Source organism: Podarcis tiliguerta (genome assembly GCF_965153285.1).
Source record: "Podarcis tiliguerta genome assembly, chromosome: 6".
Lineage (NCBI taxonomy): Eukaryota > Metazoa > Chordata > Lepidosauria > Squamata > Lacertidae > Podarcis > Podarcis tiliguerta.
Genome location: NC_139539.1, coordinates 67,795,967 through 67,820,327, shown reverse-complemented (window position 1 = coordinate 67,820,327; position 24,361 = coordinate 67,795,967). Strand labels below are relative to the sequence as shown.

Genomic DNA, 24,361 nt, shown 5'->3' with positions numbered 1-24,361 from the left:
GATGAGCGCCGCAACTCCAGAGTCTTCCCTCTTGGTTGGCAGCCTTCAAACAGAGTGCAGTGCTATGATCATAGAGTGAAACCTACAGCCACATTCAAGTGTACCTGTGAATCTAAGAGCTCTTTCAACGGCTGTTATAAGAAGCTTATTTTAAATAACAAAACCTTGTCACACAGTAAAGTTAAGGAAACATTTGAAATGGCTTTGTGCGAAGTAGAAAACAAGAAAGTATAAGTATGATTTGAAATAATTATGGTGTGACAGAACACAGGCGGAAGACACAAGGGACTTGCAAAATACTTTGTGGGGAAATGCAATGTTACACACACACACACACAGGTGGATTTTATAGCTGTGCTATATCATTTGTCCACATGCCCCGTTGCACTCCCACATTGTACTGTATTAACTCACTGGCTTCCTATACAGTTGTACCACAAGGGTAATCAAATCTTACACTTCAGTGTAAGCTGATAACAGTGGTTAGAAAGGAATGTTTCTATGGATCACACAACTAGCACAATGAACTGTGAGGCTTTCGCAAATTTCTTTGGAAGGAATCAGGTTATGATACCCTACTTCATAGAAATATACTAGGCCAGCTGGTCCAAACTGCTGGGGCATAAATTCTTGCCTCTGGTGCAAGAATAGCTATAATGTTGTGTAGCTCAGGGAGTAAGTTCAGAGAGCAAAGCATTTAATATCCAATGACCATTCCAGGAGATTAGTATTTCTGCAGTATTAAAAACCCTATCAAAATACTGTATGGATTTTCCATTTGCAAGACCATGAGGCCATATATTTAATCTCTAGGGTTGTAAAATGAACATAGCCTTCTAGATTACTGCAGAAGCATTTATAAACGATACTGACCCCCCTGATCACAGAGCATAGCACTTTCTGAAAGTGCATTCTTTTCGCAGGATTATATGGATTCCTTTCTTCAATTTAAATGCAAAAGCCTTCTATTAGTTTCTCAATGGTTGAGTGCCCATGTTTAGGACCTCAGCCTCTGCAAGAGAAAACTTAGAACAGTTAATAATTGTTCTCTGTGCCACATGCCTCTTATTTTCGAAGTCTGTTTTGCCAGCACTGATTGCCTTTCACTGAATCTGCTATTTCAAGTGTATCTTGCTCATGCTATTCTGTTAGGAATAATTATTCAACTGGCCTTTTGGACAATCATTTTTGTCCTCTGCTAAATCACTCTCATCACTAATATCACAGTCTCAGCAAGGAGCACGAAATCCTAGGTAGTTTTGGTAGAGTTAAACTGTAACCATAAAACATGCACACTCAGATTAAGACAGCGATTGTGAAATACAAACCCTTCACAGTCTGACTTTCTAATCCTGACTTGACCCCAGAAGCCTGGGATTTCTTTATAACCACAGAGTTGTATTCTGTGGAGGCTTTTTATTAGCAGAAAGTAGTGATCATAAAGAAGTTAGATTTGGTTGGAATTTTAATAACAACTGCATATTGGTTGGAGAAGTGGGAATTAGGTAAAGTAAAACACAATTATCCTTTGAAATTTGCTCTTCTCCAGATTGTGATGCATCTCTTCAGCCAAATAACGTTTACCAAAAAAGCATGTATTAGTTAGTGTGCATGCCCACAAAATGCAGATATTAATGAAAATAAAATATAATAATGCATGCTATTAGCGAAAATTGCTTGCCGAAATGTGTATATTATTCAGAATCACATACATAAATGTATGTATGGGGTGGGGGGGGGGAGGGAGGGATGCACTAACATGCTGACAAATTTTCTGTTTTGTTTTTGTTTTTAATTAAGAAACAGAAACTAATAGTTCTAGTGTGGAACAAGAGACAGATTAAATTTCACATTGTGTTCACATAGTTGCCCTCTTCCCTTTTATCAGCTTCTTCAATGTTTGTTGTGCATATGAACCAGTGCTTTTTTTCTGGAGGGACGCAGGGGTACGCATACCCCTAAACGTTTTGCGAATCTTTTGTACTTTTGTCCATTTACTGTGTTTATTTTCCCTGGTTTGAACTATAAAATGGTGATTTTCTTGAGTCAAAATGAGCGTACCCCTAAACATTTTTTTTTATAGAAAAAAGCACTGATTGAAACTAATTCAGAGCCAGTGCAAATATTCAGACACAGGTGTTATGTATGTAGAAGGAAGGCTACTGATTATTCTGTTATGTCTTACCCATTTTGGACCAACTGCGGTTTCCACATGGTTTTTAAAAGCAGCCATATATGTGTGTGTAGTACATTACGATAGTCTAATGTGAAGAATATCAAGGCATGCGTGACATTAAGGTAAAGGTAAAGGTACCCCTGCCCGTACGGGCCAGTCTTGACAGACTCTAGGGTTGTGCGCCCATCTCACTCAAGAGGCCGGGGGCCAGCGCTGTCCGAAGACACTTCCGGGTCACGTGGCCAGCGTGACATCGCTGCTCTGGCGAGCCAGAGCCGCACACGGAAACGCCGTTTACCTTCCCGCTAGTAAGCGGTCCCTATTTATCTACTTGCACCCGAGAGTGCTTTCGAACTGCTAGGTTGGCAGGCGCTGGGACCGAACAGCGGGAGCGCACCCCGCCGCGGGGATTCGAACCGCCGACCTCTTGATCGGCAAGCCCTAGGCGCTGAGGCTTTAACCCACAGCGCCACCCGCGTCCCTATGCGTGACATTAGAGGGCCGTTATTTCTCAGCAGCAGACACCAAACAAAGATGGTGAAAAGTGTTCCTAGCCCTAATTGCCATGTGAGCTATTCAGAAGCAATGCCAGATCCAGACATTCTCAAACTGTGGACTTGCTCCTTAAGGCAAATGCAATTCTATCTAGAACAAGGCAACTCCCACCTCAGCACCCATGTTTTCTGGATTACGTTTCACTCAGTTCGACCTCATCTAGCCCACCCCTAACCTGACTCAGAACCAAGATGGTCTCATGAGACCAAGGAAGAAGCTGAGCTTTGTAACAGCAGCATGCTGATGATACCTTACCCCCAAATTCCGGACTACCTCACCCAGTGATTTCATGCAGATTTTTAAATAGCATAGGGTACAAGATGGAACTTGCAACATGCCACAAAGCAGCTGCCATGGGGTGGTGCAGAAATTTGCTACGTACAAAGTATAAGACTATTAATCAGTTAAGTAAATCTTAGTTGATTAATCGTATGGTCCACAATCCATTAATTAATTGTTATATGAGTTGTTGTTGTTTTTTAAAAAAGTTCTGGAAAAGTAAACTCCCTTATGTTTTGTAAGAACAAGCAGCCATGACCTTAAAGATAACAGAGGCTCAGTGCTGCAACACTGAAACACTAGTTGCAGAATCACAGCCAAACAAATTAGTTTTTATCTGCAGAGCACAAGGTTGCTTGAATGTCAGAGGCACCTCTGCTTGCCTGCCAGTGCCTTCTCTGGTACCCTTTCTTACTGAAGTAATATGCCGTTTCTCCTACACTTTCCTACTCTATTAAATGCCACGCAGACATGTGGCAAGAGAAGTACTGTTACTTACAATATTTTAAACCCTGAAAAAGTACCAGCTAGAGGGCGTGTGTGTGTCATATGTGTGGTGTGCAATTGTAGTGTGTAAGGGGAGTGGGTGGCGCTGTGGTCTACCACTGAGCCTCTTGGGCTTGCCAATCAGAAGGTCGGCGGTTTGAGTCCACACAACGGGGTTCAAAAGCGCCCAGTGCAAGTGGCACCAGAAGCGGTTTAATCATGCTGGCCACATGACCTGGAAAGCTGTCTGCAGACAAACACTGGCTAACTCGGCCTGAAACGAAATGAGCACCTCACCCCATAGTCCCCATTGACTGGACTTAACTGTCCAGGGGTCCTTTACCTTTTTTTTTAACCTATATATAGTGTGTACACATACATCAGCTCTCACAGAATTGGCTAACCTTGAAGGTGGCTCTCAGACTGAAGAACATTAAAGCATTCTCCTTTATTCTAGAAATAAAAGTTCCTTAAGGAAAACAGGGATCACACCTTAGTTATTCACTCTTCCAGAATGTAATGGGTGACTCATATATAGAGCTGCCAGACAAAACAAAGAAAACAATAGCATTGCCCACTTAAAGGGAGTTTGATATACAGAGATTAGCAAGTCAAGTTGCCATAGCATGGAGACAAACAAGACCACCTGCTAACTGCTGCAGATCAAGCACTATGCAAAAGACGGTTATGTTATGTTTTTTCTTTTGTTTTTTAAAGCTGGCACCCTTATTGCATTCCTATGGACATGTGGGTCTCAGATACATCTCAGAGCCCACAGCATGCCTAACACTGCATAGGATTGCAGCTTTACTCGGAAGTCGTTCCCACTAAACTAAGGTTACCAGACGTCCCCGTTTCCCGGGGACAGTCCCCGGATTTACAAATCAGTCCCCATACAAAATCCATTGAAATTGAAAAGTGTCCCCGGATTCATGGGGGGGGGGGGAAATCTGGTTACCTTACACTAAACTCAGTTGCCAGGTCAAAAGCAGGATGTGGTCCCGATCTTCAGAAACTGGATCTCAGTTTAGAACAGAGCAAAAAATAACCTTCTGAAATTCTCTGCATTTTTTTATGGGCGGTGAAATTTGGGGGAGTTTTGCCAAACTATTATTTGGAGGAAGGGCTCACTGTTAAACAGCGTGACTGGCATAACTGCCCCCCCCCCAATGCAGGAGCAGCTGCCATGGCTGTGGCTGCCACTTACCTGGATGCTGAGAGACCAGGTGGGCAGGGGAAGGTCACGAAGGAGGGAACACACTGCTGGAGCCAAATCTGGTGGTCCTGACAAGTGTGCCTGCACTGCACTGTCTTTTCCACCTGCCCAGGTAACACAGCAGTAATTCCACAGAAATGCCCCACCAGGCTAGTGGTGTTTGCTTTTGCTACACTGCAAGCAACCACAGTGGCAACAGTCGGCAACCTGGCCAGCATTTTGCTCTTGCTGCAATGCTCCAGTACTAAAACTGGTGCAAAGCATCTTATATGTGTGGCAGAGTGAACTGGGTGGCTGAGTTGTGCACTCTCTTCAGGTTTTTAAGTAAGAAGGTTGATGGTCACCTGCCACAGATGCTTTAGGTGAGATTCCTGCATTGCAGGGGGTTGGACTAGATGACCCTGGGGGTTCCTGTGCAACTCTATAAGTTTATCATGAAATACAATAATAATAATAATAATAATAATAATAATAATAATAAATAAAATAAAATTCAAGGTAACGGCTGTACAGTGGTAACTCAGGTTACATACACTTCAGGTTACAGACTCTGCTAACCCAGAAATAGTGCTTCAGGTTAAGAACTTTGCTTCAGGCTGAGAACAGAAATCGTGCTCCGGCGGCGCGGCAGCAGCGGGAGGCCCCATTAGCTAAAGTGGTGCTTCAGGTTAAGAACAGTTTCAGGTTAAGAATGGACCTCCAGAATGAATTAAGTACTTAACCCGAGGTACCACTGTACTTATATTGGGAAGCGAAACAAGAATTATTAGAAATTTTCTCAGAGGGGAGGAGTTTCGGTTACAGAAATCAGTCACCACCTCTCTCCTTTCTCCCTGGAGAGCTTTTAATCATGATAAAACTGCGAGCACATTACATACACATCCTATGCCCTTTTAAAATTCCTTTTTTGTGGGGTGAGGGCTGTTGGCTTGTTTTTTTTTAATTATTATTATGTGTTTTGTGGTTTTACATCTTGATTTTCTTTTGTGAACCGCCCTGAGACGGTATAGGCCGGTATAAAAATTCAATAAAATAAAATAAAAATACACTCCCCCCATCACTTGAATCCTGTGGTCCCCCCCCCCCCAAAAAAACCCCTTAAACGCTCCCTAGTCCTCCCAGAACACTCATCTCTTCTGACTGCAGCCTGGGAAACTCTATATAGCCTTAGCCTCCCAATGCAAAGTGGCCCCTTTTCTCAGAGGAACGCTGCAACAGGTGAGAAAGGCGCTTCTGGAGCGCAGGGTGGGAGGTGGCGGCGGCGGACTCAGCAGCAGCTGCAGAGCCTCCCAGGGCCTCTTGTTGAAAGGTCTCCTAGCAACCTCCCGGCCAATGGGGCGCCGCGTGGGGAAGGGGGAGGCGGGGCCCGCGCAGTTAGCCCGCGCGTGGGCGGGGCCAGTCGGTTAGTGCCGGAGGCGGCGGCGGCGAAGGAGGTAGAAGCAGCCGAGGTCGCCAGCTTGCCCCGCCCCCCTGTCCTCTCGCAGCAGCAGCAGCAGGTGGGCAGCGCCAGGTGCCTGGCAGGTGAGGGGAGGGCAGCTGCCACTCAGCCCAGCGGGGGGTGGGGTGGGGGGGCGGAGTTGCCCCAGGAGGAGGTTTGGGCTTGGGGGGCGGCAGCTCACCCGCCCCACCCCGAGGTGGGTGGGGGGGTAGGGAGGGAAGGAGAATAGGAAATAATACCGGGGGGGGGGGGAGAGACAGATGCATAGGGAGGCGGTGCACACGTGGAAGCGGGCCTTGCGGGGGGGGGGGCGTGCTAGCTCGAGCTGCAACTGCATTGTAGATTTTGGAAGGGAGCACGAGGGTCATCTAGTCCAACCCCGTTCTGCAATGCAGGACTCTCTTTGCAATGCAGAACCCTCACGACCCTGAGGTTAAGAATTTGGGGACAGGGGTCTCAAGCACCCACGTGCGCTTACGCCGCCCACGGGGTGGGATGGGGTGGGGCTCCGCCTACAGCGTTAATCCCTAAATCCCCTGTGGTGACGTGTTGTTTTTTCTCTCTGTCTATCTCGTCCAGTTCTGATCTCTTGTCTGCTTGTAAGTAGCCAAACTGGATTCCCTGCCTCTCCTCCCCCCACTCCCCAGCTTTTGGAGATTTAAGTCCAGCCCCCCTCTTAAGTTGACGCGAGCTGTTTGTGGATCTGGTTAATCATTGCTTGGGACAGTCAAGGTTGTCTGCTAGTTTGGTATGTCACAGGGATTACACCTGGTTGTTTTCCAGTTCACACTGTGCTTGAGCTGCGAAGTGTGGTTCTTGTGCGTTTTCTTAGCTCTGGTGGAAAGAAAAAATAGCAACATCATCTAGCATTAGAAGGACAAATGGAAATGATAGTGTTGTACTTACTAAACTTATTTTTATCCACCAGGCTTTTTTAAAAATTGTGGTTGTATAGCCTTTATGCAGTCCAGTTTCCCCAGATCTTTCCGGAGATTGCATGCTGATTCTTGTTATAGCGCAAAGACATTGTCCATCAGTTGCAGATAAACTGTTTATTGTCCCCTCCTCTTGCTACCTTATGCTTAGTACTCATGCTTCCCCAGACATCTAGTATAAAACATACGGGAGACAAACAAAGAGCTTGTTAGAAAATTTTAATGTTAGTTATAGAGTTGTATAATTGCATCATTTCTGTGGCCCCTTAAATTATCCTTTGCAAAATTGGTTTTGTTTCATCCGGATAACAGAGCTGTCTATTAAGGAGATTACTTGCCAAATGAAAGGCTTAAGCTTTTATAAACTCTCTTTGCAATCTAATCTTAGAACACAGTTCTCCATGTGCTGTTCCTAGTTATGGTGTGCAACACCGTCTCCTATAATGACTTAACATACATCCTTACCCATGGTTAATCTCTGAAGCCATGAGCAGCTGTGAACGAGATTTGAAATAAAGTTACGTGATGTCAACTCTTTTGTGGATGCTTTGTCTCAACATTTGCAAAATAATCTGAACCCTGTTAGGAGAGGTACATATGCTGCCGTGGAAAGGGGGTTGTGTTTTTAAGAACTTGGAGCAAGCCTCTTTTCTTTTTGGATGACACAGCATGTGGTATTGAAAAGGCAGATGGTGTAATGTGATTGCACTGTAGTGCTGTAGGAACCTATTTATCTTCTGTCACTTAATTCTGAACTAGCCGGGGTTCTAAAATCTCACTTTAAACCTATTTATCAAGTCTAAATAATTTACAGCACCATATGAGCTTATAATCAAGCTGTTCTGCATGGAAAGGCTTGCAGTAAAGCTGTCAATATGAATTTGTTTTTAAACCTACAGTTAAAATTTGCAACTCTCATAGTCTGAATTCAACCTTGTGTTTACCTGTGTTCACTCTGTTCTGTGAAAATATTTATTCCTGGGGAGGGAATCCTAAGGCACAAATCGAAAATCCACACTGAAGCAAACCAATCAATTGTTGTATGTTATATAGAGTGACAGGAAACATAGATGGGCAGCACAACACAGATGTAGTTAAGTAACATCTAGTGCTGGTGACTGTTAAATTGGGTTGAATTTTGTACTACCCAAAATTATAAATTCATTCTAGGGCTATTGAAAGCCAGTGTGGTGTAGTGTTTGGGTTCAAATCACTATATGGCCAGAAAACTTGCTGGGTCACCATGGGTCAGTGGTTGCCTCTTCGCCTATAATTTGATCTCTTTGGAGGAAGTGAGCCTAAAAATGTAATAGCTACTGGCATGTCAATGTCAAGAAAGCATTTCTCTTACATAAAATATAGGTAGCCACTATGCATCTTTTGAGCATGGATGCGTAAATGAGAGAGTTTGCTACAACCAGAGGTGAGGTAGCTGGGTAGAGGAGACTTTGGACCCTATAAACTTTTATTTGTGAGAGGATTGGCTCATGATTTCCATTTTCACTTTTAGCATATTATAAAGTCACCACGGGGTTATTTTCCTTAAGACGGTTTTGCTCTTTCCTATGAATGTGGCTTAAGCTGATGTTTTTCTCCACTTCAGGGAGCTAGTTCTGAAGTTTATACCCTGACGCCGTCAATACTTCTTGCTACATGGAGTGATGAAGTAATCACCACGCAAAATTGGCTTGGTAGCATAAAAAAAAAAAGAATAGAGGTAAATCGTCTAACAATTTTGTTCAATTCTGATGTCATATTCTGACCTCGAGTGAATCAGATTTTCTTCCCAGTTTTGAAAATCATGGAAATATTGTCAGTAATGTCTCTTCCCTCTTTGTGCAGCACACTTTTTTGGGGAGGAATTAACAGCGATTCCTGAATGCTTCTATTTCCCCCCCTCTGTGAAGAATACAGAGTTGATGTGATTGCATATTGATAAACTTCCAATGTATAAAACGCTTTCATTGCTTATAAGAGCCCATTTGCCATACACAGATGATAAGGCAATTTGTCTAACGCAACCCTGTTACTTTTCCTTTTTTTCACATGGATGATTAAGTATTGATTTGTAACTTGAGGTTTACCTATCGCAAACCTCTTCATGGTGATGCATTTATGAACAGTTAGCCAGGCCCATGGATCTGAAAATCAAAGAGTGTGGCTTCTAACATACATAGAATGCCTTCTGTGCCTGCTTTAGCCTCTCATTTGATTTAAATACTCACGTTAATCTAAAACGTTCTTGCTATTTTAGGAGATGCTTACGTAGGAGATTTAACCCGCAGTGGCTCATAATGCTTCTCTGCTGAAGCAGTTGATCTGTTTCTCTGGATGCGTTAGTTGCTATGGGAGATTGGAACACTGTTACAGTGCCAGCACTGTCCCCAGGTGAATTATTGAAGTCATAAGTTAAATTTTGGATGTCTTAATGCAGGAAGGGTTGATTATAATTATTAAAAGATCTTAGCAGTTGATAGTTGAAACTGACCGTCTGTATACAAAATAGTTAAATTAATCTTTAAAATGGAAATGCATAACTATGTAACTGCTTCTAATAGGTTTTGCTGAAGAAGGTTGGTTTTTGCAGAATTGTGAGATATATATATATAGCGAGAGAGAGAGAGGTAGCTAAGTATTTCTATCTAACAATCAACAGAAAATTTATTGTAATGTCTTGCATGTTCAGAATGTTGTGACTAATGTAGTAAGCTTTGTTGGGGAAAGTTGAGGTATAAGATACTGTATCTACAGGGTCACTCGTATTGATTATACATAAGAAAGAAGGAAAGCACATTCGTTATTTAATCAGATGCAAAGCTTCACAGTGAGAGATATTGCCACAAATCTTTTGGAATTGTTCTTATAATTAGCTTGCTGGATGTCATAGCTCTCAGTTTCCAACGTTTAGCTGCCATTGGTTAATCACCCAAATTCTTCAATTGTGTATTGTTTACTTTTGTTACACAGGAATTACACTTGCCTTGAAACCAATTGAATGGTCTCTGATGATGGGTATACATGTTTGAGTAAAACAAGAACGATTGGTAATATTTTTGTAATATTTGCTTTTTCCTCTCCAGATAATATCACTTGGTATACCTCAGACAGAAACATGTCCCCCTCAAGCTTAAGTGCACAGCAAGCGCATTGCTCACCACTGCCTTTGTCCAAAAGTGCGCACAGCTTTTTCAGTGCCTTCTGCACAGAAGAGAATGTTGAACAGAGCCTCTCCTATCTTAACAGGGTAAATTGACTTAATTGTGTAGCAAATATAAGCATGCTCTTTGAGGAATGAATGTGCCACTCCCACCCACCCACCCACCCACCCACCATTTGCTCCTTATGGCAGAAATAGTACTCTGTTTGATAAAGACCTGAATGTTGCCAGAGACTGGTTTAAAAGGAATTTGTTCTGTTGCGCTAGGAGCTGACCACGCTGGGCTTCCCTTCGCTTTATGCAGACTCCAGAGGCAAAGAGTTAAACGTGGTATCGGTTTTAAACTGTGTGAATGACATGCTGCTGCTTCAGCGCAAGACTCTGCGGGCTCAGGAAGAAACAGAAACCCAGCATCTAAAACTGGGTAGTGATATGGACCACCTCCAGAACAGCTATACTAAGTTAAAGGTGCAACATTTTATTTATTGTTTTATTTTGTTTGGATTTCTTGTTTGCTCTTGATTCCATGGCAGGTTACAGCCATAAAATTCATTGGAACGCTACTGTAATGGTTCTAGGTGCTGCTCGTGCGTAAGCCGGCAAACACCTGGCTGGATTGCCTGAGTGAACCTTTTCTGTCCGGACAGCCACTCACCCGTGGCTGTCTCAATCTCTGGCAGAATCCGTCAGTGGGCGTTTCTTAAACTTCTTCCAGGAAAGAAGCTCTTTGACGCCTAGTCTTCTCCTACTCTCTCTGCGCGAAAGCCTTCTGCGCAAGGAGGGCATGGGCAACGGAGGACCCCTACTCTCCCTGCTGGTCCCCGGCAAGGAGTCATGGGACCGCCTCGCCGCTTCCCCCATCTGCCCCCCTTCTCCACTGGTGCTACGCTGAAAAGGCCCTCTGTCTGGTTCCCTGTAGCCTCACTTCTCGCAATGAGGGAACTGCCAGAAGGCCCTCGGAGCTGGACCTCAGTGTCCGGGCTGAACGATGGGGGTGGAGACGCTCCTTCAGGTATACTGGACTGAGGCTGTTTAGGGCTTTAAAGGTCAGCACCAACATTTTGAATTGTGCTCGGAAACGTACTGGGAGCCAATGCAGATCTCTCAGGACCAGTGTTATGTGGTCTCGGCGGCTGCTCCCAGTCACCAGTCTAGCTGTGGCATTCTGGATTAATTTCAGTTTCCGGGTCACCTTCAAAGGGAGCCTCACGTAGAGCGCGTTGCAGTAGTCCAAGCGGACAACCAACCGTTTACCACTGTCCACCTCGGATCAACCCCCTCTTAAAGCCCAGGCAACTCAGTGTTTAACTGGCACCAAAAGATTAATGATGGTGCAAACTGTTTTCCAAGGAGAAGGGAGTTCCATAAGCAGGGTGCCATCTTAGAGAAGGTGATTTCTCATGCCATTGTGCAGTGATTGCTCCCTAAGAAATGAACAGCGAGAGGGGCCTTTCCTGATAACCTTAGCACAAGGGGCACAAATAGGGAGAGGTGGCTCTTTCAAATATTTGTGCCCCGAGTCATTTTGCTTTTAATGCTAACACCTTGAATTGGGCTTGGTAGCATACAATAGGCAAAGATTATTCTGAGATACCGAGCTGATCACCTGGCCTGATTTCTATTTATCTTCTAAAGTAGAATTTGGATTTATTATTGCAGGTAAATAGAATATTTTAAATGTGCGCTTTGATGTCAACTGACTTACTTAGAATGCCCACAGTATTTTGTAAGGGAACTCGCTTCAGCCTTGTCATGGACGCAACATTTAGCTTCCCTGTGTGCCACGATATAGGCATGTTTTTTTTTAATATATCAGATGAAAAACTCATAGCGATTAGAGCAAATTCTTGAAGTTGCATTTCACACCAGGGGGCCTTTTACTGCCATATCCTTTTGGTTGGGTCTTCATAGCACTGCACTTTATGTAATTCAGAGCAGCGCTATGGCCAGGGCCTTTTTGCAACAATATTCACGGGTATGGAGTACTGGAACATTTATATATATATATATATATTTTGCTGCCTGTGCCAGCCATTTTATGCAGGGACTCATGGCACATTTATTGCTATATGAGTATGGTCATCTTTCTTTTTTTTAAAAAAAGCACTTGCTGTGGTAGATATCCTGGTGGTTCTCTCTTTAACACAGCATGCTTAACACAGCACACTTTGCGTTCAGTATAAATGACTCCCAGCCTTACCACTTCTAGCCTTGTGTTAATGGATTAATTCCAGAAGGCAGAGTGTGCTGTGCAATGCATGGGGTCACAACTAGGATTAGTCCCTCCTTATTCCAGGTCTGCAGGTTAGAGGCAAATTGAACAACTTCATTAAAAAACAGAAGAACATAGAACTTTATTTCAATGCATTCAGTGAAGGTAAGCTGTTGTGCTAATGCCAGTGGCGTAGCATGGGGGGGCCGTCCGCACCGGGCGCAACATCTGCAGGTTAGGGTTAGGGGGCGCAAATCCACGGGTTAGGGGGTGCCAATTACTTGCCTTGCCCCGGGTGCTGACAACCCACGCTACGCCACTGGCTAATGCCCTGGGGTTCAGACTAATAGAAGCCAATTGCTTAGTACTAAGTGTTTGTTTCTGTGACCGAACACTACAATCTCAGTAGTTTGTCAGCAGCCAGTTGTGTTTCAGGTAAACGTGTGAGACTGAATTGTGGGTCACTTCCTCTTCCCCTCTTTTTTTTTTTTTTTTTTAACAGGAGCAGCTGGAAACATCTAGAAGAGAAATAGTTGCACTTCAAGAAAGGGACAGGCAATTGCAATGCAAAAACAGGAATCTACACCAGTTGCTAAAAACGGAAAAAGATGAGGTTAGTCAGCCTGTACGTTGATGGAAGTGGCATTGATAATTTTTGCTAGACTGAGTGAACTTTTAAAAAATATTGCCAGCCTTTCATTTAAAAGGAAATTCACTAGGTGTGGGGTTGTTGAAACCTGTGTTTGCAGCAGGCTTGTGTAATTGACAGTGTGGAAGCTGTAGCCCTCCAGATGGTGATGGACTACAACTCCTATCATCACTGACCAACACTGGCTGCTGATTTTCTGGGGTTCTAAAATGTGAACGCTTCTCACACAAGTACACGTGGTTGCCTTCCACAATTTGGAAGGTGATGTGGCATGGGGCTAGAGCTGGCATACTCAACGCAGGTGGCGTTGTGGTCTAAACCACTGAGCCTGTTGGGCTTGCCGGTCAGAAGGTTGGCGGTTCGAATCCCCGTGACGGGGTGAGCTCCCGTTGCTCTGTTCCAGCTCCTGCCAACCTAACAGTTTGAAAGCATGCCAGTGTAAGTAGATAAATAGATACTGCTGTGGTGGGAAGGTAAAGGGTGTTTCCGTGTGCTCTGGTTTCCGTCACGGTGTTCCTTTGTGCCAGAAGTGGTTTAGTCATGCTGGCCGCATGATCTGGAAAGCTGTCTATGGACAAATGCCGGCTCCCTCGGCCTGAAGCGAGAAGAGCGCCGCACCCCATAGTTACCTTTGACTGGACTTAACTGTCCAGGGGTCCTTTACCTTTTACCTTTACTCAACCCAGCAGCCCACCTATTTTGTGTTAAATAAACACATTTCTAGGAAACTCTGCATTGCATCTTCAGTTTCACACCACAGGTAATTAAGTCGTTTTCACGATTATTAACTCTGAAATGAAATGGAGGTGATTAAGGGTTATTAGCATCTTAGTTTTTTATTCTAAATCTGCTCAAGAGCTTTGAAGTAAGGTCACCAGACGTTCCCGTTTCCTGGGGACAGTCCCTGGATTTACAAATCAGACCCCATACAAAATCCATTGAAGTTGAAAAGTGTCCCCAGATTCATTGGGGAAAAAATCTGGTAACCTTACTTTGTAGGACCCCTTGGAACAGTAGGGAAGGTTGTGTAGGCAAAAAAGAATTTGTGGGTCACCCCTCCCCTTTTATTTGGCTCAAGGAAGCTTCCACTGTATCGAAGAGCTTTCCAGAAGCAGTGACACAATTGCATCCAAACCAATAATTGGAATTTCTGGCTGCATGAATAGCAGAATTACTGACCTAAGCAGTTTCATATTAGGCAGGAATTTTAATTCAAAATCAAGAGTAATCTTTTCTTTAAAAATATGCATTTTGTAGGTACAGAAACTACAGAGCATCGTTGCAAGTCGAGCCACCCAGTACAATCATGATATGAAGAGGAAAGAAAGAGAATACAACAAACTGAAGGAGCGCTTTCATCAACTTCTTATGAACAAGAAAGATAAAAAAATGAGTATGTCTTCTAAATCTTTTTCTAGGGGTGGGGCTGGTCAGTTTTGTTCCCCATTCTAGTTTTAATTTATCAGTCATTCCCTTTTTTGTTTCCAAACTGATAGGCATGGAAACTCCTAAATTTTGGTAAATTCTGGCAGTTTGTGGAAGACTGTTCCTCAGGTTGCGTTGTCCAAACAGCATGATGTATGGTGCAGGAAAAGTGGTACCTTTGAAGAAACACAGTACAGTTGTACCTTGGAAATCCGTTCGAATTCCAAAACGTTTGGAAACCCAAGTGCAGCTTCTGATTGGCTGCAGGAAGCTCCTGCAGCCAATTGGAAGCTGTGGAAGCCCCGTCGGATGTTTGGATTCCAAAGAATGTTCACAAACCGGAACAATCACTTCCGGGTTTTCGAAGTTGGGGAGCCAAAACATCCGACTACCGAGGTGTTTCGGATCCAGGGTACGACTGTATATTGCTTTTCTCAGAACCTAACTTGATATGAAGCCTAACTTGGGGTTGGCAGGTAGACAGCAATGGATGTTTCTGGTATGTTTAGGTTTGGACATAGCAAGGACGACAACCAGTGCCAACTTGCCAATGTCCATCTGCACGAGGCTGAAAGTGGACAGTGCAATGACACAGTCTCACTCACTTGGGCTTCTGTACTTCACACAGCACAATGCAATACTAAAGGTATGGTCGATTGTCATCTTCTAGGGTGTCTGAAATGTGTTTTTAATTTCTCCTCTTTGCAGCCATGGATGTTCTAAACTATGTAGGTAGAGTTGATGGCAAGAGAGGTGCATGGAGAACTGGGAAAACAGAAGCGAGGTGAGCTAATGTTAAAGAGCTATTACTGCTTTAGTTTTGCTCACAACACAGTTTTATTTCTGTATTTTTCATGCTTAGTTACTATGCGTGTTCTGCTTTCAGAAACGAAGAGGAGATGTTCAAAGCTCTCTTAAACGAGTACGAACAGCGTCAGAAACAGCTTCTGATAGAAAATGCTGAGCTCAAAAAGCTGCTTCAGCAAATGAAGAAGGAGATAATCTCTCTCCTTCCATCACAGAAGCAGAAACCCAAGGAGAAGGCTGAAGATGGCAATGGAACTGTAAGTTTTAAAACACACACACACACGTCACACAGAGCAAAAACAAAATTGCACCATAAGGTGTTGTGCCATGAGATCGTATGAATTGTTTTTCACTTTTGTCTTCTGTGATTCGTCTTTTAAATGGTTAGACTTGCCTCTTCCACCAGGTGCTACTTGAGTACAGTGGTACCTCGGGTTACATATGCTTCAGGTTACAGACTCTGCTAACCCAGAAATAGTGCTTCAGGTTAAGAACTTTGCTTCAGGTTGAGAACAGAAATCATGCTGCTGCGGCGGCAGCAGCAGCGGGAGGCCCCATTAGCTTCAGGTTAAGAACAGTTTCAGGTTAAGTACAGACCTCCGGAATGAATTACGTACTTAACCCGAGATACCACTGTAGTTCCGAACTAAGATAACCATACAGTCAATGGGAATTAGTCACAAGTAACCTAACTTCTCCTGTTGACTTCAAAATGTGCCATAGTCAGGCTCTAACTCCACATGTTTTATTTTCTGCAAGACAGGAATAGCAGATTTCTGTTCCTTGTGGGAGAGCATAGTTTATATATATGGCTGTGCTTTCATTAACTTGGGCATGTTGGAATTGTTGCTCTTAAACCAGAAATTAAATTCCTGCCAGCAGCATTTCATTTTTTTTATATTTCCCATTATTACACAAACTTCAGAGCTAGATTATATTTGCAAAACAGATTAACTCCAGCTAAACTGCCCTGGTATTTGACTCCCCTTATTCTATCTATTCGGTGTTTTTGTATCTGCCAGTTACTTTCACTGCTTCCATAGTTATTAAAGCGTCACTTGACAGTCTTCATAACATTTAACACTATAATATTTGAACACATAGTGTCATTCTTTTTTACTTTCAGTAGATGGAGTTGTTGCTTTATTTTGCCACAAGAAACACCCTGGTTTATAGGATTGGAACTAGTGACTTAGGGTGCCAGGCTTAAAGCACAAGAGAAACTGGGTGATTCTTGGGGACTGAATTCATGTATCTTCTTTGAAGAATTATATTTTGTGTGTGTGTGTGTTTTTTAAAAAAATATGATCAAGGTACTATTTTCCTGAAATGTTCTATGCTGCCTTTTTAACTGCATTTGCAGTATATTTGACATAAACATGTTTTTTTTTAAAAAAAAGTTTTTTGAGCCAGTGCAATTTCACAACCAGTTCTGAGTGGATCATGTCCAGAAAAACAGGATTTTAGAATTCTGAGCTGCCTTAACTGGTAGGAGATGCTGGTTAAAGGCTATGGAAATATCCTTTTATTTAAGCGGTTTTCTAGAGGAGGTGCACACATTGTGCATATAAATAGCTGTGTAGATGAATAGCCTATGCTGGAAAGCATAATATTGTAACCGTAACTTATGTATATTTCTTTGAAGATTTATCTTTGTTTTTCAACTCAAAAAAGTTCTCAAAATAGGAGCACTAAAAGCAAAATATTTACAGTCAACCATCTACGTTAAAACACAAACTAAATCGACAGTATTAAAAGTAGGATAATATGAACCAAACAATCCCACAATTAGCTCATACACTTTTGGAAACCACTGCTGCTTCATGGATATCTTCTTAACCAGGCATTTCCTTTCAGGTTCTCTCAGACATGGAGGAGGACTCTGGAGAAGCAAACAAAGAGAATGTGTGGGAACTTTCTTGTGAAACGGTGCGTGAGCAGCTTGCTAACAGCATTCGGAAACAGTGGAGAATGCTGAAGAATCATGTTGAAAACCTGGACAACCAAGGTAAAAGTAGAGTTCTGCATCATACTTTAATCCTTCTGTAATGTTGGTTGAGCACTTGCTATGGAAATACCTATTTAATACAGTTTTCTAGTGGTGCTGTGATCACTCACTACAGAACATCTCAAGCAATAGAAACTGGATTTTCCTTACTACAGGGGAACAGCTAGAAGAAAGTTGCATTTAATACAATCATTTTATTTAAGATATATTATGACAGAAAAAATTCATTATCCCCTTCAGGAATTGGGGAACAAAACTTACACCATTGTCTATTTACAAATCACTTAATTCATAATCACACAAGCATTATTAGCAGGTTTGACTTTAATGGAAAATTCTTGGTCTCCCTTTGTCCTCAAACATTTTATCTCAGTTCTTTCAGTTATAGAAGTTTTCAGAATAGCACTTCTGTTACCCTGTATTTTCAGGCATTTTGGGTTCTTCCGCTTTCCATCTCTCAAGTTTTCTCCTTCTATATATTACAGCCCCTAACAAACTCAGTAATGTCCAGTGCCCATCTTTTTTATTATTTTTCCTTTGTACATTAAGTAAACAATCACATTCTGATTCCATTCAAGTCTTTTGGAGCCTTGCTAATGCTTTCATTGGAATTTTGGCATAATTGCTTTGAAAGAAATGCTGGCCATTTATCTAATGACTAAGAGAGTCCATGTAGCCCCAGAGATCCTGAGCAATTTAACAAACAACTGATGGTTTTCTCCATTTCCATTATACAGAGGACTGGTGAATATGATCTGTGCTGCAACACCTCCAGAATTTATTGACTTCTATGGTCGATTCTTTGTAGATTTTTCTCCTCTAGAACAAATTCAGTAACTATTTCTTAATAAAAAGGCAGAAATTAACAGAAGGCACTTTTCAAACTTGCAGTATCGCATGTGCATTCTGGGTCACCGAACGAGAAAGATACAATCTCGAGAGAGAGCCATGAGCTAGAAGTCGAGAGGCTGCAGTTGGAAATTCAGCAGTGCAAAGAGATGGTAAAAACTCAGCAGCAGCTCTTACAGGTAAGCATCTTATCAGATACATGGTCTTAGATGAAGTGTGCAAGAGGTATCAAGTAGTATCAGTCTTAGCTTTCCACTTAAAAATTTCCTCATGTTCTTTTAGATCTGTAGTAATTAAATAATAATAATGATACAGATCTACAAACAGTTTTTAAAAATACACATTTTAACATGATTTTAAGAAGTCTGCCTTGCCTGTGCATTGTTAGATTCTGGCACAAATGGAAAAGAACAAGGTCACAAATTCCTGAAGGGGATTATGCAGGCTTTTGTATCCTGGTGTGCCTCAGAACTAATTTTAGGAAGGAGGGCAAGGAAAACAAAACTCTAGCTGCCCTGCTTCCTTGCACTTTGAATTGACTAGTTTTAGAACTTTTCATGCATGCTGCAGGTTACATAATGTTCCAAGTATAGAGCAGCTGAATTGAAATGGAATCTTTTTCTCATGCTCAATAGTTCAGTTTATAGATTCCTCCTTTCCACCAACACATGTTTTTCTGACTTTGGGGCCTAGTGGAACACCTAGTTAATTGTCAAGTTTATTTTGACTTTTTCTGGTAACTAAAGATAACTTTATTTTGGCCCAGGTAGTAGCTTCCAAATAATCACTTCTCATTCCCCCCCCCCCATGCTTATGCGCAGCAGCAGCTAACTTCTCCAAGTGATGATGACACCAATATGTTGCTAAAGGACTGTTACCTGCTGGAAGAAAAGGAGAGGCTGAAGGAGGAGTGGAAACTGTTCCGGGAACAGAAGAAGAACTTTGAGAGAGAGCGCAAAAGTTTTACAGAGGCTGCTATCAGGCTAGGACTTGAGGTACTCAAAATGATTGTGTGCTTTCTAAGGCTGGAGATCGGTCTTTTTCTGTGCTTCTCAGGTAAATCAAATTGCCGGGAACTAGAGCTGATCTGTGTAGCAGGCCTTGTTCATATTGTGTCCACTGTTTACCACACAATGAACACTCAAATGTTTGAAAGGAAAAGCAGGCAGGGCATGTTTAGGGGAGCTGCGGATAGCTACAGCTTCTTTGCATTTATCTATTTGTATTTATAGATCTGCACCCCCCACTAAAACATGCCTGCTGTATGATGTCTGATCAGCCTTTGGTTCTAATTCCGACAATCCAAGTATTACAGCTTGTGGGTTCCCCTAGGTTGGCCTAGAGGATGTTGAGCTAGAAGAGCCATTGACCTGATCTACCTCTGATGCTCTTAAATGCTTACAGTTCGTGCTCAGCAGCACCATAGTTCCAGGTGAAGCTCTGCAAAAGCTCTAAAACTTTGTGATAGCATTCCTTCCCTGTTTAGTGTGGGAGGTACGCAAGCAGATTTTTAAATTCCTCTTTCTACAGGAAAGCAGAGATTGTGTGAGTTTAGATCCAGTGAGCCAGTGTGGTGTAGTGGTTAAGAGCGGTAGACTCGTTATCTGGTGAACCGGGTTCGCTTCCCCGCTCCTCCACATGCAGCTGCTGGGTGACCTTGGGCCAGTCACACGTCTCTGAAGTCTCTCAGCCCCACTCACCTTACAGAGTGTTTGTTGTGGGGGAGGAAGGGAATGTTAGCCACTTTGAGACTCTTTCGGGTAGTGATAAAGCAGGATATCAAATCCAAACTCCTCCTCCTCCTCCTCCTCCTCTTCTTCTTCTTCTTCTTTTTATTAAGCATCTCTTAGAAGCTCCTTTCTCACTCTTTCCTGCGCTTGCTCAGAGTGGATCCAAATTCTCTCTTTGCTGCATGTTCTCAGGCATCCTCTCCTGCTTTCATTTCTTCTTTCCTTTTGCCTTATAATCCTTTGAACCTATGAAAATCCGTGATGTTAAAGCTTCTGCGTCCTTCAAGCAACTTGGTCCTTGGATAAGCACCGTCATAAGACGCTACAATCAGGACTAAGGCATCTCCCCATAGGCCAGTGTTGAGTGGGTCCCCAGATGTTGTTGGACTCCAACTCCCATCATTCCTAGCCAGCATGATCAGTGGTCAGGGATGATGGGAGTTGTAGTCCAACAACATCTGGGGACCCACAGGTTGAGAACCGCTGCCATAGGCAGTGTTTTCAGCCCAGAGTTTTCCTCCCTTTGTAAATAGCCACTTGCCCACTTAGTATTTAATAGAGCCTGTTATCTATTCCATCTTGGGAGAACTCCTTCACCAAACAGAGAATGGAATGTTGGTACTTGCAGGGAAGTTCATTTCTGATTTGGGGTGCAGATGTCTTAAGCTTAAATTGGCTATCAAATTGTGCAGGAGGCTCTTTCATGGTCTCCTAGCCAGGTCATTACGTACATTATTAAATTGCTTTTTCTGCTGCAGACTTGGCCCATGATGTGAAACTTAAGGGGGTGGGGAGAGCTTAGGTTCAGTGCCTGAAGTTGCATGGTCCATCTTTCCTGTGTGAGTGGGAGATAACCCACCTTTGATACCTCCACTAACCAAAGCAGAAGGGGACCTCCAGGTGAAGGCCAATGTTATGATAGTGCCAAGATGTATGTTGATTTGTTATGGTAATTTTGGGTTTTCCCTTGGTGTAGAGGAAGGCATTTGAAGAAGATCGCGGGACTTGGCTGAAGCAACAGTTCTTGAGTATGACTCCTGACCAAAATAAATGCGACCACGCGAAACCTCAAAGTGCCTTCTGGGGAAGTAAGACTTTTATTAAAAAACTCTTCACAAACTCATTCTCCCTTTAACAGCAGAAACCTTTAGCTGTAAATCTCTATGACTAAATTTGTGGTGATAAGTGCAATATTGCTCACTGGATTTCTGTTGTATACACTTAGCGTAAGTAAAGGGCATGATAAAGGACAATGTGGTGTACTGCCATGATTTTATTTTGCTTCCTAATGAACTGCTCGCTGCACCAACAAACCTCTAGTAGCTTCCCGGCTCTGACAGCATTTGGCATTATTGTTTCCTAAGAAGCAACATTTGTTTTGCAGGTACCGACTCGGATTATCCATTAGCAAATTTCAGGTATCGCCAAAAGAAATTGAACCACATGACCAATGCCTCCAAATTCTCAGATGTTTGTCAGGCAGCTCTGCATATCCTTGAGAACAGGTACCCACGTTTATTCTATCACTTTTGCCTTCCCTTCCCTACAGCATTAAAAAGTTAACAGGCTGTGGTAGAAATATTCACGAACCTCAGACGTTTTTGGATTAGATGTTTGTTCCAAGGGATGTTAGAATCACTTGACTCTGTGTAATAATTGTTCTCTTGCATAGGAGCCCAACTCCTAATGGCCGTGGGGGCTTCCGCCCCCACAATAAAATATTTGAGGAGGCTGGCCCCCAATAAAATTGATGGGCACTCCCAAATGGGGTGTGTGCACTGTGTCATGTGATTGGTTATGCAGGACAGGGCTTCCCTGGGCCCCCACAATATTTTATTCAGGTTGGCACCCTTGTTCTTTCTCTTATGTAATCTGTTCTTAGCTGTTTCCTGGCTTCAACAAGTATAATGGTTAGAGAGTTGGTTTAGGGTCTGGGAGACTTGGGTTTAAATTCTCTCTCAGCCATGAGGCTCTCTGGATGGTCTTGAGACAGTTGCCTTCTCTCAGCCCAAGTGGGGGGTTGTTGTGAGGCTAAAACGGGAAGGTGGGTGACCCACATTTGCCACTCTGAACTCGTTTCAGGAAAGGTGGGGTAGGAATATAATAGTAAATATAATACAACCCCTCCCTAACAGTTTTCCAGTCTCACAAGGTCTTGCAAGAAGTCTGACGGAGAGATGGGTTAATTCTGCAATGAATTGGGGCATTCCAACATAAGTTTATTTTTTATTACAGTCGTACCTCAAAAGTCGAACAAACTCCATTCCGGAAGTCCATTCGACTTCCAAAACTTTTGGAAACCAAGGCGCGGCTTCCGATTGGCTGCAGGAAGCTCCTGCAGCCAACCGGAACCCGCTTCAGACATTTGGGATTCAAAGGACCTTGGAAAACCGGAACACTCACTTCCGAGCTTGCGGCATTCGGGAGCCAAAACGTTCAACTCGCAAGGCATTTGACTTCTGCAGTACCACTGTATTTACTTATAAAAGTATTTAAATACCACTAAATCACATGAAAGTGGTTTTACAACATTAAAAAGATATAAAATAAAAAAAGAGTTTAAAACAAGCAGCAACAAACCATTGGGGGGGGGGGGGGAGGCCTGGCAGACTAAAAAAGTTTTCAGCAGGCACTTAAAAGTTGGCACAGAAGGCGCCCAATGAACCTCTATTGACAGAGTATTCCGCAAGACTTGGCCAATGACACTCACAACTCGGTTTCTTCTTCTTGTCACACAAACCTCACCAACTTGGGGAATGGTCAGCAATGCTCCTGCATAGGGTCTCAGTGACTGAGTTGAGATATAAGGGTTCAGGGTGCTCCCTGAGCTGCCTTGGAGTGGACCTAAGTTGTTCAGGGACTTTTAAATCAATACAAAAACCTTGAACCTGGCTTGGTGGTAAAGTCAGTGCAGCTGTTTTCACAATAGTGTCACATGTTTTCGGCCAGAAACTCCAATCAACAACCCTCAAGTTTGTTGTCCCTCAAGTTTGTTGTCCCTCAAGTTTGTTGTCGCACACCTGGCCGTAGAGCTGTTGTTGGAATTGTTCAGGCCAGGGCAAGTCTACACAACGTAGACCAAGCCAATTGTATCCCACCATCCCTGCGTTTTGCTTGGCATGGGCCATTCCTTGCACCATGGAGGTAGAAAACGAAGAACCCAATGGTACATTCCCATATATAATTGCTGTATATAATTGGTAAACAGTGCCTGGCTTGGGGGAGGTGTCATAAATGGCGTGAGCTAGGGCTCCTCCTCCAAATTAATGTGCTTGACCCTCTCTTCTTGTTTCTGTTTCTTCTTCGCCTCAAGTGCTCCTCCGGATAAAACGCCCGATGACCGAAAGCCAAGCCAGGTTAGAAAGGAACAGTTGAGGAAGATGCAGACTACTGATGCCAGTCCCGTTGCGCAAGACGATGTGGACAGCTTGCACATGCCACTGCCAGCAAACTTATGCACAGAGCACATAGATAACTTGCCTTAGATTCTTGGACCTCTTTCTCTCTCTCTCTCTCTCTCTCTCTGCTTAACTGGATGTGTCCATAAACTTTCGTTTGGCGAAACAGGGTGTTTGTTTTTCATGGAATCAATCAGCGGACATTGATAGCGGTTGTGCTGTATGTGTGGCTTTTTAAGGATTCTCTCCCCCCCCCCCATCCCAGCCCTCACTTCGGACCTTTCCTGTCTGTACCCTTTTTGAAAGGCTGTTTAAATATATATGTCTTGAAACAGATTATATTCTTAGAACAGAAGACGTTCTTGAACGGAAGGAATGTGTGAATCTTCTGATAGCGAAATTGTATTTTTTACTTCAGGAACTAGTAGTGCTTTTAGCACTAGTATGGGGGGATATTCACTTGCGTCTCAAGTGTAACTGGCATTGAAACTCTCCCCCCTCCCCCCAACTTGAATGTACAGCATATTGCAGGTGATTAACACGGCAGGTTCTATATTTATTGTGTGACTTTGGGATTACCGCTTTTCATAAATTAAAAAGCAAGGTATTAGCTTGCACATAGATGGACACACACACACGATAACGTGTCAATGCCATGAAATTAAATTCACAGGTCCCAAAAAATCATAGTATTTTACATGCCAATTGTCACAGAGGTGTTTTTTTTTAAATTGTGATACTATGTTTACAGATGGGGGATTTTTTTTAATGCTCAGAGAAAAAGAACCTTATAATGCATCTGCAAAATAAATGTAATAAGCGTATTCTACAAAATACAAATTAATGGATTCTGGTGTTTTATTTATCAATTGGAAGCACTGTACCAAATCGGAGGTAGGTTACGATGGAGCTCCCTCTGGCTTGCCAGAGTCTTCCATCTGGCCTCTGAATTCTAACTGCTAAGCATTGTGTTTCATCAGCTCATGAATCTATGCTTGAAGAATCAAAGTTGTGTTTATTTGTATGCAATATAATTTTTAG

The 24,361-nt window shown here is 43.0% G+C and overlaps 1 protein-coding gene and 1 long non-coding RNA gene across 3 annotated transcripts; one reads left to right on the top strand and one right to left on the bottom strand.

Annotated features, from left to right (window-relative positions):
• The first annotated feature begins 9,337 nt into the window (after window positions 1-9,337).
• Window positions 9,338-24,160, top strand: SSX2IP (SSX family member 2 interacting protein). 2 transcript variants are annotated; one of them, XM_083447192.1, is made up of 13 exons: window positions 9,338-9,473; window positions 10,166-10,329; window positions 10,510-10,710; window positions 12,957-13,067; window positions 14,361-14,496; window positions 15,237-15,312; window positions 15,415-15,592; window positions 17,193-17,343; window positions 18,235-18,371; window positions 19,017-19,187; window positions 20,899-21,010; window positions 21,307-21,427; window positions 23,236-24,160. In XM_083447192.1, the coding sequence occupies exons 1-13, from the start codon at window positions 9,431-9,433 to the stop codon at window positions 23,405-23,407; spliced, it is 1,773 nt and encodes a 590-aa protein (XP_083303318.1). In that variant the 5' UTR covers window positions 9,338-9,430; the 3' UTR covers window positions 23,408-24,160. The 2 variants fall into 2 exon arrangements, with proteins under 2 accessions (XP_083303318.1, XP_083303317.1); XM_083447191.1 differs by having other exon boundaries at window positions 19,014-19,187.
• LOC310680494 lies at window positions 12,256-12,938 on the bottom strand. Its single transcript, XR_014512812.1, has 2 exons — window positions 12,770-12,938; window positions 12,256-12,624 (listed from the first exon to the last, which is right to left on the bottom strand). It is a non-coding gene; the product is annotated as an uncharacterized lncRNA (long non-coding RNA).
• Window positions 24,161-24,361: the final 201 nt, after the last annotated feature.